Below are 14458 nucleotides of genomic sequence, written 5' to 3' on the forward strand. Positions count from 1 at the left end.
TTTTGATTGGATAAATCTATGAATTGACCTCGTCACGTGACCCTACATGTCAGTTTGCCGTAATGGTGTCAAAGAGAATGTCTCCACACTCTGGAACGTAAACAGTGTGAAAATTTATTTTTCGTTCGCTTTAGAGGCGAAAATTTAATGACACATTCTAAGATATTTGCTATGTTTTCATAAAAGTTTGCCGAGGGAGTCGAGAAGTGAATATTAGCAAGCATATTTAGTATTTCCGTGTTGGGAGATTGACAAACATGGCGGCCGAACCAGGCACCTCCTACTATCATCAGGTAAAAAGAAACATGTCCTTTGCGACATACTACCGGTTTGATATTTAAAATGTATATAAGTAGTTGCTTGAGATGTTGATGTTTTAATGTGCGTATTTATACAGATACCTAAGTTATTTGGACTAAGATACCAAACACGTCTCGACATTATGTACAGACGAATTCCTTATTTTTTGGACAACACCTAAAATGTGTTTTGTTGCCTGTCTCTACTTTTTATGACAGGACAAAGTGAATTAAATTATTGACTTTTTACACATATTCACGTATTAAACCCATTGAAAGCTAGTGAATATATATATATGTATAATGATATAGCAGTACTGATGTAACTAATAATTCCAGATCTGTATCAAAGCAGTGATGACTAATTGTCTAGTATCTAGTAACATGTAATAATCTTGAAATGACAACTGATTTTTAGCTTTGCAGATGCTTGCATGCTGCATCAATACATTGAATAGCATTGCTTGTAAAGTGATTACATCAGTATAAATTACATTTATGAGGTTGAAGTGTAAAGTAAAACCAAGCTTTATAAAAATATACATCAAGTTGAATTGTCAAAATGAAGAGATAAAAGGTGAACATGCAAGATTAGCAGTCAATGGTGAACCATGAATTAATTACAGGGCTTTTTCTAGGGTCTCTCGGGGGCTGATATTCGGCCCCATTCCCAATGAGATTTAGGCTAAAAAATTTCCCAATTTCATGTTGTTTTTTTCCCAATCTGAAGATAATGGCAAAGTCCCTTGACTTTTGGGACTTTCCAATCGAACGCACCCGAAAAAATTGCATTAATCAGTTACCTTTGTGTTTTATTTAGGACAGAATACTTTTTTCTTTAACATCATGCAGTTTAAATTACATGTTTAAGATAAATCATAAGTTTTGTATTTCTCCTAGCTACTGAACATGGACTTCTTATGTCGATATGCCGATGATTTTTCCCAAATTCACTCGAGGGCCTTTTTCCCAATTTACCTAGAAAAAGCCCTGAATTAGAATAAAGTAGATAGAAAAGTTTATACTGATGTAGTCCTGATGCTGAAGCTTCCATTACATATATATATCCTGTACTATCTGCATGGTGACATCTTACTGAATAGCTTAATTATTATTGAAGGAAGCTAACAAAGGGACTGACTGGTCAGTGTGTTGGTTAGGTCTGTTAAAGCCAAGATAAATTCGGTTTGATTGATTTTAAGTGTCAGGCCTCAAAGTTGAGAGAAATTTACTCGCATATGCGAGTAAATATTCCCAAAGGCGAGTTAAAATTAACAATGTATCGCCAAACGGCGAGTAAAAAATTCCTTAATATTTCCGGATTTATTTTATGTGTTCGGTTCTTTTAATAGTTACACATATCTAATCTGTGTAAGAAAAGCGCTTAAAAGCATAATCACTGCCTGCTGTAAAGCGTCTTGATGACCCTACCTCATGTATCGGTAGCAATATGGCGGCAAAAAGGCCGAGGCAAATCCCCCTGACTTGTTTTGGCTTTAAAAAGTCAAAACAAACAGAGAACAATGGCAGTTTTGACTCTGGGATTCATGTGAAAAAAGGGACTGAAGCCAATACATCAACAGGAAGCAAACGCTTCGACATGGCTGAACGAATGTTGTGGCCAAGACATGACGAAGGTACGATGTTCTGAAAGATGTGTAAACAGGTTATTAATTGGTCAATGGCCGGCAAAACAGACTTTGTGTCCAACTACTGATTGTTACGAAAGAGACAGACGCTTGTGTGACACAGAAAGACAGTAAGACATTCATGATATTGTTATCGCTTCAAGTTCAAACGAAAGTACAGTCGGACACAACTTTCAAACAACGCAAACAATGTGTTGCAAAAACATTGCAAGATATGCACATAAAGTTCGTCAATGCATACATGTATAGAATCGCCAAGCCACAACTAAATTCCAAGCCGCTGGTAGACATATGCAACGAAAAACGGACTCTTGGAAGCTTGTACATTACTGCCTGAGATATTAGGCCCAATTTATTCAATTTTAAATAAAATATAATAACCCTAATCGGCGCGATATGAATTAGTAACTGAATAAATTTGAGATATATTGATAATTACTATACATTTATATATAAATTACTTATATTACCGTATATAAAATTTAAACAGATTGAAAAATGGTTTAAAACAAAAAGGAAGCTGAAGTACAGAGGCTGTTTAGTGGGACATTGCAGTTGTTGAATAAAAAGAGTTTTGACCAACACAAAATTATGTTTTTCATGTTTTTAATACTTGTACATGTGTATCTGCTTGCTCAATAGTGTAAGGTGTCTCAATAAAGCTCTTAACACATCAAATCAATATATGAATCTTATAAATTTCTCTTGACAACATTTGGCGAGTAAAATTTAGAGGTCACGTGTTTCGCCAATTGGCTAGTCATTCCCAAGTGCTACTTTGATTGATTTTAAGTGTCATTTAAGGACATGAAAGTTTACGAAGTTGGAGGAAAGCCAGAGTAACCAGCTACCAGCGACCTGTGGTCAGTCCCTGGCAACTGCCTCATGTGATTTTGAATTCCCAAACTGAAGGAAATGGGCTGCATATTGTGATGGCTCAGCCTCTTCCAAAGAATAGCTAAAGACCTATGACAGTACCTTCCAACTGCAGCCGAATAGGCCTTTAATTCAAGACATTGACATGGAAGGCAGTAGTAGAAATATGAATGCACATGTCTTGATATTTTGGTTACAACAACCTTCCTTGTAACTGTAATTATAGAAAATGATCTGTCGGAGACCCGTGGTTGTTTGCACTATGCATATGTATATACATGCTACACTTACAGTGATAATTAAGCATTGTGAAGTGCAAGCAACCTTGGATCTATGACAAATAGGAAAAGAGTGATTTATAAGATACCTTCCAATGAAGTTTTGATTATGAATGCAAAATAGACTGTGATGAAAGAAAAGATAAAACTCCTACCTTGCATCACTAGGTTAAGATGACAGTATATCATGCACTTGGAGGATGGTTAATAGCAATTTGTTACACTATAACTGGTTCATAATTCCATGCTTTTAGTATTTAAAACATTATGCCTAACTTGTGAAATGTTTTTCCATACCTTATGAATGTTTCATGACAATTTATTTCATTTTCTTGTAGGGAGGTGCCATCGGTATAGGACAAAGGTATGGGTTTGAACCAAATCTTCCTGAGGCTGAAATTCAGCTTCGTTTGGAAGATCTTCGTGAACAGCTTAAGAAGGAAATCCGTAAAGAAATGAAAATAAAAGAAGGGGCAGAGAAATTAAGGGAGGCGACTAGTGACAAGAAAAGTTTGTCTGACGTTCAAATTATTGTCAAAAAATCGAACAACAAAATGAAGGAGCTGCAACAGGAGCTTCAAGAGTTGGACTTGTACCTGCTTATTTGTAACCCAGGCAGTGTTCGAACTCGGGACAGCACAATGGGTAAAATATATTTTCAATAGAGATTCTTATTACCACTTTTATATTGTGGATGCTACAGAAATGGATGATTGCATAGTTAAAGTTGTGTATAAATACACAGATCATTATTACTGTAAAAATAGTTTTGCATGTATGGATATTTTGCTCATTCAGTCTTCAAACTATTTGTGATGTGATAATTTTCATGCTTTGAATCACTAGTCTTATAAGTCGCATGTCAAGATTTTGCATTTACACGTTTGCTCTTGAATATATTTACAAATAATCTTATGAAAGGGAAATTAGCAAAAATCTCCATGCCACAAATAATTCTTCTTTTACAATATGTTTAACATAAGAATCTGAACGACAATTAGAAATTCACATGATAACCTGTCATCCAGACATATTAAGAGAGAGACTTTTGATATTTTTGCACTAGGTTATGTATTTGCAGGGATCTATAGAAAGGAACATAAACAAAAATCTCCATGCCACAAATGATTCCACTTTTACAATATGTTTATCATAATGACAGTTAGAATTTCACATGACCCCTTGATGTCCTCCAAACTATGCATATTGAAAGAGACAAGTGGTCACTACTGAGTGAAGTGGGTAGAGGAGCACAGTAACATTAAGGGGAAGGCTAATGTAGATAGGCCATTAATGTCTGCTTCAAAAAGATGGGGACAGAAATCGAGTTTACTTCCATCCCATTATCACATCCGCAGTGCTATATTAAACATGGGAATCTTTTAATGCTATTTCCTCAGAGGAAGATACATGTTAGGAGATAGGGAAGTGTTGAAATAAATCGAGGAAGCAGGCATTAGGGTATTGATTGAGTCTTCAGACTCTAGGTTTCTAGATTACAGAGGTGACTGGGCCCAAATTACAGTAAATATGTTTGAATACTGATGGTGTTTTAATTGTTCTACCTCATCTCTAATGTGTGCCATTGTTTTGAAATTATCCCATTGCAAGTTAAATTGATTTACATTCAAATACTTGAGAGTTTAAGCTTTAATCATGAACCTCTGAAATTTTCCTTCATTGTAAACCAACATATATACAATATAAATACATATATTTCTATATATGGAATTAACAAAGCCAAGTAAAAACATGCTGATTCTTTCAGCAGGAAATTAATGTCCCTATAAAACTTTTAATTACAGCAGCTGCCATGCTTGCAGGTAAAAATATGCACTTAGTACTTATGTGTGGGAGGATCATGAAACTATTTGTATTATTCTATTTATAACTAGTATTGTGCCTAAATTTAATTTCTAGGTAACATGCTAAAATGCATTAATATTAATAAAAAGTTTCAGTTCTGGCAAGTTATGATTATGCAGGTGACCGCCAAAAAAAATAGAATTTTGAGGTTATTTATAAAAAAAACATCCTTATGATCATTGAGCACTTATAGATTATAGCCACTTACGTAATGAAATGTCCAATATATATATATGATATATAGGTTTAAGGTTTTACTTTCAAAACTGACTTTTATAAGGATGTCATTCCTAACAAGTTATTTAAAGAATTAAAATGTTGAAAATTTCAGCATTTTACAAATACTTTGATCATGAGTCAAAATGATAGTATGGAGATCTTCAATTCTGTATCTTATCTTTTCCAGAACAGATGGACGTGGCTTATTTTGTATAAATTGAAAATTTGTCAGAAATATTTCTACATGCCCTGCAGATTATAGATAGGTTTTGTTTTGGGGTCAGAAGAGGAAGCTTATAGGTTTTGTTTTCGGGATCAGAAGAGGAAGCATACTGTGTATAGCTAAAGAAGGAAAAGGAAATAGATACTCAGTGTGTTCAAATAACTTGTATTACACCCACTTGAAACAGACACAGATCTCAATTATGTACTTCTTTCTGTTATTGACTATGGAGTCTGATAACTTCTAGTCAGAAATATGATAGAACTGTTAGTCACACCAGCCAGTTATTAACATACAATACAGTGATGCATTCTCATCCTGATTACAATTCTGAGTCCTCTTTTTTTATCTAGAGGCACATATGTATTATTGTTGTGTTGAAAACTATCATAAGTTGTTACAGGACCATATATAGTCTTCTTTACTTGAAATAATAGATTTGGCGATTTATTATACAGTATCTTAAAATAGATGTAGATGATGTAAACATTTGATAATATTCGTGTTATGTGTCATATATTGCACTGGTCAATACATTCAAGGTCAAACACAAGCTTGGATACTCTTATTGGTGAAAACAGCTAAAATTAGATGTTCAAATTAAGAGTCAGTATATTAAAATTATTCATATTTGGCAAAATTATACATACAGACATCTAAAACATTATTTAAAAAATTGATAGTGAAACAGCTTCTGGATGAATACAGCTATATTGAGCTATAATATTACAGGAAGTTTGATGTGTGATTTACTGGAACACATTTATAAATGATTTCAAATGTATGTAATTGTTAGTTTACTCTCTGTTGCATATATATAAAGAGTAAAGCAGATGATGCAACTACACCTTCATCAACAGTATGTGGGAAAGTCACATGCATGTCATGTGATGTTAGATTGGTAGAGATCCTACCAAAGGTGTAACTGTTCTTAGTTTGATAAATGTTTTTGTTACATACAATTAACTTATTTGGATGTGTCAGGTATTATTGTGTCAGAAAAATGTGGATTACCCAGAGAAAAGCACTGACCTACAGCCAGTGTCCAATATAGACCTCAAACATTAAATACAAAGGTGGAGACTGAAGGGCTAGCTGTAGAATGAACTGAAGCCCACTCCTACCAAAGGCCACACTACATAGTAGCCCAGAACCACCGACTGTTGATCCCAGCTTCCTAACAGCTGTAGCTTAGCATGGAGCCATGACCTCATATATTCATTCTCTGTTATATATTCACATTCAATTTAAATTCTATCCTTTGTTTTGCTGAAGGGGGTAGATTATGACCACTTCTCAATAATATGAGTTAATATTACTTCTATCTTAGATTAAGTGATTGTCTGATACCTTATTTTTTATACCAATCTAGTAAATTTATATATTCTCAAATTAAATCCTGTCTTTTATGTACTTGACTATTTTATGTAGTCTAGATGTGATACCAGAGACAAAATCATATATAAGTCCCTACTCTAATTATTTTACAATAAAGTTTTTATTTCACCATTCAACATGATTATCATATATACTAAACACAAAGAAGTGTTAGACTGCAGCTAACAGGCTGATAAAGACTAACATTAATGATGAAAATTCACATTTATTTTAGATAAATCAAAGACTATATATAGTCAGAAGTCTGTCAGGGATTTTGGCTCTTTCAGTTTTTTCTGTTAATTAAATCATTTATTTGTTTGTTCTTTTCTTTTTTGTCCTGGTTAACAAAATACTAAGGATATATCTTTCACACGGAGCAAGAATTTTACTAGGCTTTGATATTGGAGCTAGTTCGGTGAACCCCTGTGAAACTCTTAGTGTTTAATTTGATACAGGAGATGTTATGAGATCATTTGTTAACCTAGGTATTCATTGAGATTTTTACATAAAACTTGAAGTGACTAAATTAAATAAGTGCAGAATTTTGAGTGTTTTAAAAAGATTTGCCGATGACTTTTATGATATGGTAAATGGTTTATTCCTGTTAGCATACTCAATACATTGATATGACGTCTCCAAATGTTGGGACCATTGATATCAATGTTTGATCTTAGGTTTGTGATACTCTGAAGCAGTTCATATCCAAGTGGTAGAGGTGAAAACCTAATGAATGTGTGAACATCAGAGCATTCCAAGAATAGTTTTGTGTGGGAGACTGTTGGCATCTCATGTACACTGTTAAAAGCAGGTATTATAGAGTTTTTGTGTATAGGTATATATATATATATATATATATAAACTCTTGGTATATAGTAACTCACAGCCTTAGTATCTGAGTCAGAGGTAGAAAACCCCACATATAGATCTAGACTACGTGGTAGTCTGTTAGATACTGATACTAGAACTTCACAAAAAAAAAGAATACCACCCTTTTTAAATATCAGTCTTTGACAATGAGGCCTGTGTTGGAAAAAAAATTGAAGAAGAAAAAACCAGCAAAGGTTCTTTTAAAGATTATATACTTATTGAGAAAAGATATGGAGGCATTAAGATCAGGTCTATTTTCTATACACATCTGCTGCAGCCTTTGAACCAGGATAGATCTTCTGATTGCTATAACAGTTCTGTATGTACCTGTGAGGAGTTAAAGAAGACCCTTGGTCATGTCCAGTTGTAAAACACTTTAAATATATCTACAGCACAGCCTTTGTCCACCATAATTTATGTTTCAAGTATACTGGACATTACATTTCATTGAATTTCTTCTGTGGCCTGAACTGTGGTAAATATCCCTAAGGTACGCTATCTATAATTACCCTGTTATCATGATAACTTTTAACATACACTTAGCACATCTGTGACCTAGGTCATTGTTGATCGTAATCCCATTTTACAATATTTAAGGTGCTATAAAATGTCCTTAATGGGTGAAAGCTACTGATATACACCTGCAGCAAACTAATTAATATGCTTTACAAATTTTTAGGTTGGAATTTGTTTGTATTTTCGATCTTCCTAATTTGTGAAGCATGAGTGAAAACATTTACCATAGTTGTTTGAGAGTTGAAATATGATATGGACGGACTTGTATATAAATGAAGCTGATACACCTGACCGAGGTAAAGGTGTAACTTTTAACTCACCTGTAGACCACAGTCAAAGTCAGTTTGTGTTAAGTCAGTTTACAAGTTCTTTATTTATCGTCACGAAATAAATATTATGCATGCTGGAGTTCAAGGTACAAATTATGTTGAATTTAAGGTTGCGGCCACAAACCATACTCTCTGATCTTCAGAAGTTGATAAGAACTGTTATATATGATGAGGTCTAACAGGTACACACCAAGGATATGATATAGCAGTGAAAAGATTCATTCATGGGTACCCAGAAGTTGAAACTGGACCCATACTGAGTGCTCATGTCAGATTTTAAAGGATCATATGCCAGCAATAATTATGTCAAAAACCTATCCTTTCCCATGTACACTGTACGGTTTATTCTTTCTGACGTTTAGAATAATCAATTGAATCATGGAATTTCTCTCTAGAAGAATAATTGTTCTGTTTATTATATCCTGTATCTGGCAGCTTGAGTATATATGTCAAAAACACTGGAACCCACAGACAAACAGGAGTCTGAAGAGGCTATCAGACCCATGATAATTCTTTCTGTTCCAAAATATTGCTTCATCTTTTAGCCGTCTCCAAATACATCATGGTAGGGGCCTACATACCTAATCTGATCATATGTTTGGATTAAAACTCCGTCTGCTTATAGAGCATTTCAATGAGACATGCAAATTATATCAATTGTTATAGTGAAGAGTTTTAAGACCTTTAATGAACTTGATTCCAAATTGTATGTTTAGTATTGTTATGTAACTTATATGCCTAATTTTAATATGCCATTAAGGCTTTGTGTATTCTTGTTTATTTGATACAGAGGATTCAGGAAAATGAATTATGTGGAACATGAACAACAGTCTTTGATAAACAGACAATAGCTTTATAGCCGATGGCCAAGATTTAAGACCTTGGATATATTTCTTATGCTTGAGTTTTAGTAGTGTTACATTTTCTTCTGTACAGCTGACTATCGAGAGATGGATGAGGAAATCATCTAACATTGTCTTGAAAAGGGTTGCCAGGGATATATGATGGAACACTTTTGTTTCATAACTTCAAAACCAAATTTTGATTTATTATACAAGTTTGTTTTTAATTTAATGAGCATACAGTCTGTTTATTTGTTTTACTGCTGTATTACTACTCCAGTCTTTTTTTTAGGTCATCTGACCCGAAGGGTCAGGATGACCATGATCGTAATGTTACGCGTTGAAGAGATATATGGAAGATATAATTAGCAGGAAGTAGGAGAAGAAGAAAAAGCAATGAAAAGGGGAGAAAAAAAGAATAGCTATATATAAAAATATGATTGTTAGTCAGTTATGAGATCATTACTCTATATTTAGAGTTACCACATATTAAAATCTGCAGGTGAAGAAAAAAAATGTGAGAGATTGGTAACAGACTTGAAGTGTTTTATTAACTATATGCTGTCCAGATTCCTATGGACTTTAATCTAATCAGTCTGAACAGGATAAGCATCTTCCTTATGTACATACCTAGCTATAGGCCAGGGGCACGGGATGAAATTTGTACAAGATAAATGCATCTCCATATGTAAACACTTGTTTAACTGATGGTGTTAAAACTACAATATCCCTAGATAGGACAGGTAATATTGATAACATTGGCCTCCACCAAGAAAACCAACAGATTTGATCGTAAAGTAGATTGTACAGTACACCTGCTTTTGATAAAGGCAATTCAGGTGTTTTTTTCTTGCAAAATATATATTGAGGTGATGCAGTCTAGGTTTAGTTTGTTAAGCATCCTTTCAACAGCCACGATAATTTGATTCAAAGGAAAGCCGGAGTATTCAGAGAAAAATTGTTGGCTTGGTTTGGATAGCCACTCTACTGGTAACTGCATGCCCAAAATGATATGATGCAGAGAGCTAGACCATGTAGTAAAGTTTCAACAACCAAACTTATAGAAAAAAGAAACTGCAAAAAATTAGTTTACGAGTGATAGTACATGATATCATTAAAAAAGTTGGAATTGATTTAAAAAAAAAAAAATGAACATAAAATAATGATAGTTAAAGTGCAACCTATAGCGACAATATCAAAGGTTGTAAAATTTGTGAGTCAATAGCGCTAGCAGTTAAATTTGTTTGACATACATATATATATATGTATTTATAAGTATACACATAAAGATGTATTATAAAGTGGCTATATCAATCACTTCACCAGTGTACAGTATAAAATATAAAATTGTGTGAAGCCACAATTAGGTGAGAGGTGACTTTACAAGAAGGCATATATATCCTGTTACAACTCTGGTGTACAAGGGCATATTGTCTCCCTGATGGAGAGATGCTAGCCAGCTATATAGTGTTATAACTGGTGCAGAGAACAGCTGGCTAAGATGGAGGCTGTTGGAGGTGTATGTCTTGTCATAATATTTAATATCAAATGATGGCTGTTAATATATACTCAAGCTATAACCTATTTCATATCTCCCAATAATAAAATAAACAGACATTAGCGTGTATAAATGTTTTCATACAGATGTTGGGCTTATTGTGTGATTGTACTATTAATTAACAGTTACATACAGGGTAATTAAAGGATGTACCAGGATTTGAAGGTGAGAGAAAGCCATATATGCATAATAACTGGGGAAAAAGTACGAGCCTATGGTCAATACCGGGTAAATGCCCCCATATGTTTCGAACACACTTACCAGAGGTGGAGGCATTTGACTAATGGAAGCAGGTTGTAACATCTTAATCACTTGATTTTAGAGATTGATATTGTCAATTAATTAAGAAAAGATCTGCTATAAAATATGTCTATCTATACTAGCTAGATGTTCTTCATTTCCTTCCAATTATTCAAGGAAGTTACTGTCTGTGAAATATGCCAGCATTAATTCAGAATGTGGACATAAAATTTAAATTTTGTGAAGGTTTTGTAGCTGTGAAGGAAGTAGTTTTCTGGTAAAAACTGTTATTTGTAATAACTTCTGCCAATCTTGCTCAAGGAGCATCTGTATAAATGCATATGTTCTTATCAGATAGACCACTGTAGAGATAGATGTTTGCCAATAAATAAATTTAGACTGTTTGTTTTCTAAAAGAAATTCTCACGAGGCACATAATAATGACATGATTTATGTAACAGAGAAACAGATAATTTAATTGTAACTTTATGTTAGACAGCACCTTGTGTAATGATACTCTCCTCTGTAATGTCTTTGTGTTAATACATCTTGGCTCACTATATGGGTCTGCCATTGCAGTCTGGGTTATTGTATACTGTTAATTACACTAGACAACTGAGGGTATAACTCGTATTTGTTTTGGCTACAGATGTGTATTTCTTCACACAGGTAGTAGTATTTTCATATACGATATTGACAGTTGCATACAAGGTAATAAATAAAAATTGAAATAGAATTAACAAAATTAACAAAAAAAGTATTTTGCTTTCAAGCTTCAATAAAGAACATATCAAATCAGTATATCACAACAAAATTAACAAAATTAAGGGGAAAGGGGTGGTGGTGGTGGTTATACTGGAATCTGTTAGTCCGTCTGTCTGTCACACCAGCGAACTCCTCCTAAACTACTAGACAGATTTTTATAAAATTTGGTACACAGAACCCTGACATAGAGGAGAGTTGAGTAAACTATATAGGGTTCTGCAATGACCCCTATTAATGGAGTTATGACTGAATTGTGCAGCAGGGGGGGGGGGGGGGTATTAGTTGGCTACTCTGGCCATGATGATAGTTCTAGTTTAATGAATAATTTCCGGTTTACATGTGTCCCACAAAAAGATTCCCTTTTATATTCAATGTGATGGTTTTACCCCAAATACTCTGACTTTCCTCCACTCTAAACCTAATGTGTCTCAATTGAACCTTCCTATACCTTTTATATATTACATAACCATGGCCATTGAAAATATTCCCAAACCTTTGTTACACTTTACCTTTACCAGTTTACCTTTACAGTTTACCTTTCCTTGATTTTAAATGTCAATTTGCACCTGTGTAGTTATGTAGGTTACTTTATTTAGAGTTTAGATTAGAGTACTTCATTATTATTGTTAGTTCAAATTGAACTTCAATAAGATATGGTAGACCTTGAATGTCAGATGCAAGTCAACCTGCTGCCAATCATGATTTTTCAAAAATGTTTTATTTGATTATGAGGGGTAAACACATTGTTACCTATTCTTAATTAACAGTGTTGGATAATTAATTAGGAACCAAATAATTAGGCCACAGGTAGTACATGTTTGATGAAAACAAGTCTTTGGTATTTAATCTTGATTGACATTTAAAATGATTATTTAAATGAGACAGTCTTGTTGTAGTGAATGCTGTATGTGGACAAGGCCTGAGCCTTTTTACATGGATATTTACATAAACCCTTATGTTATCAACAATATTGCAACAATACTTATAGTCACAAAGTGCATGTAATGTCCTGTGAATCCTAAGGGAAAACATAACAATAAGTACCATTTAGGATCAATGATTCAACATGTACATTGTCTTGTTATGTATTATGTGATGTTGCTGGCATGGGTACCAGCATTTGACACTTAAGTCTTTAGTTTGATTCTGCCACCAAATCACGATGTAAAAACAAAAAACTTAGTCCAAGCTGAAGATGATAATTATAATATACTAGTACCTAGATGGTATTGTTTTCCTATATTGGTAACATTCATGTTCATTTGTAATTTATTATATATCAAAACACAAAAAATCTGAACTTTTTCATTTGTTAATACAAAAGGTAAGAAGTTAAAGATGCTCCACCGCCAACAAATGGTATTTTTTCACCATCAAAAACAGCAGCAGACGATTTAATATTTTTCTTTAGTTACAAAAGTTAACTACTTTACACCATTACCACCATTGAAAAGTTTGAGCTTCTTGTTTTACTTCAAGTAATAAATATGAAAAAAAAAAACAATTAATTGCTTCCCGAAAAAAATCTGTGGCACTATATCCTATATGGAATGAAGTAGTGATTGTGCATGTAACAAGGGAAAAATAAATTATGTCATATATTATTTTTTGTGTTCATATATTATTTTTTGTGTTAATTAGACATATATATACACGATTAAACACCAATTATTGTTCAAATAATGAATATCATTTATGCTCTGTCGGCGGTGGAGCATCTTTAAGAACATTATGGATTCTTAATTTATTTTGGGGAAAAATCAAAGAAACTTCTTTATATCTGCAAAAGTTAAACCAACATTCTCATTGTTCTCAATCTGGACTCAAACCTAAAAACCACAGAAAGATGATCCACCACAAAAAAAAACGGACTTCCTTTGCTATTGAGAAACTTGATGTTATTTCATAATCTCATGACCTTGGTTGTTTCCAAGGTCAACTAACCTTGACGAGGAGTACAATGAAACTTAAAGTAGGTACTAGTTAGGCTTCTGTTGGCCCAATTATTGGGTCACATGGAGCACTTCCTTCACAGATCACTTTTTATCAGGCATAATAAAAAAAAAAACAGTAATGGGAAATGTGTGTCATTTCCTTTCTCTTCTGTGGAGACTTGTCTTTGTGTTTGGTCTGTGTGAACCAGCTATAGGAGTGTCTGTTATAGAGATCATAATGTGATGTACTCAGTCTGTAAAAGTGTATAACAAATACATTTGTAACGTAATCTTTGGTCAAGGTCCAAAGTTGTGCTTGATTTTTTCTCCCTTTTTTGATGAGAGATCATTATTCTGAATTATTTGTAACATATTATTGTTACATAATTTATAATGTAGATGAATAGGCTTAATTATATATAAATGTTTGAGGTTTTCTTGACGAATTGGTTAGTAATCATTATATAGTGATTATATTATCTCTCAATTAATTAAAATAAAATAATTGATATCATACATGTTAGTCTTAAAAAGCCAGAAACCAATCTTAAACAATTTAAAAAGAAGTATACATGTAATGCTACAACAAAAAATCTTCTTATGTTTCAACACACATC

General features: G+C 33.4%; 1 protein-coding gene across 4 annotated transcripts in view; it reads left to right on the forward strand.

Annotated features, from left to right (window-relative positions):
* The window catches only part of LOC138321374 (serine/threonine-protein kinase N2-like), a 53059-nt gene that overhangs the window by 15136 nt on the left and 23465 nt on the right, over nt 1-14458 (forward strand). For 2 of the 4 annotated variants that reach the window (XM_069265022.1, XM_069265023.1), the window contains exons 1-2: nt 27-293; nt 3441-3747. In XM_069265022.1, the coding sequence (XP_069121123.1) occupies nt 258-293; nt 3441-3747 (343 nt within the window). In that variant the 5' untranslated portion in view covers nt 27-257. Of the gene's footprint in view, nt 1-26; nt 294-3440; nt 3748-14458 lie in introns of those variants that run through there. The other 2 variants (XM_069265020.1, XM_069265021.1) reach the window with 1 other exon arrangement.

Source organism: Argopecten irradians, chromosome 4 (genome assembly GCF_041381155.1).
Source record: "Argopecten irradians isolate NY chromosome 4, Ai_NY, whole genome shotgun sequence".
In the NCBI taxonomy this organism is placed as follows: Eukaryota; Metazoa; Mollusca; class Bivalvia; order Pectinida; family Pectinidae; genus Argopecten; species Argopecten irradians.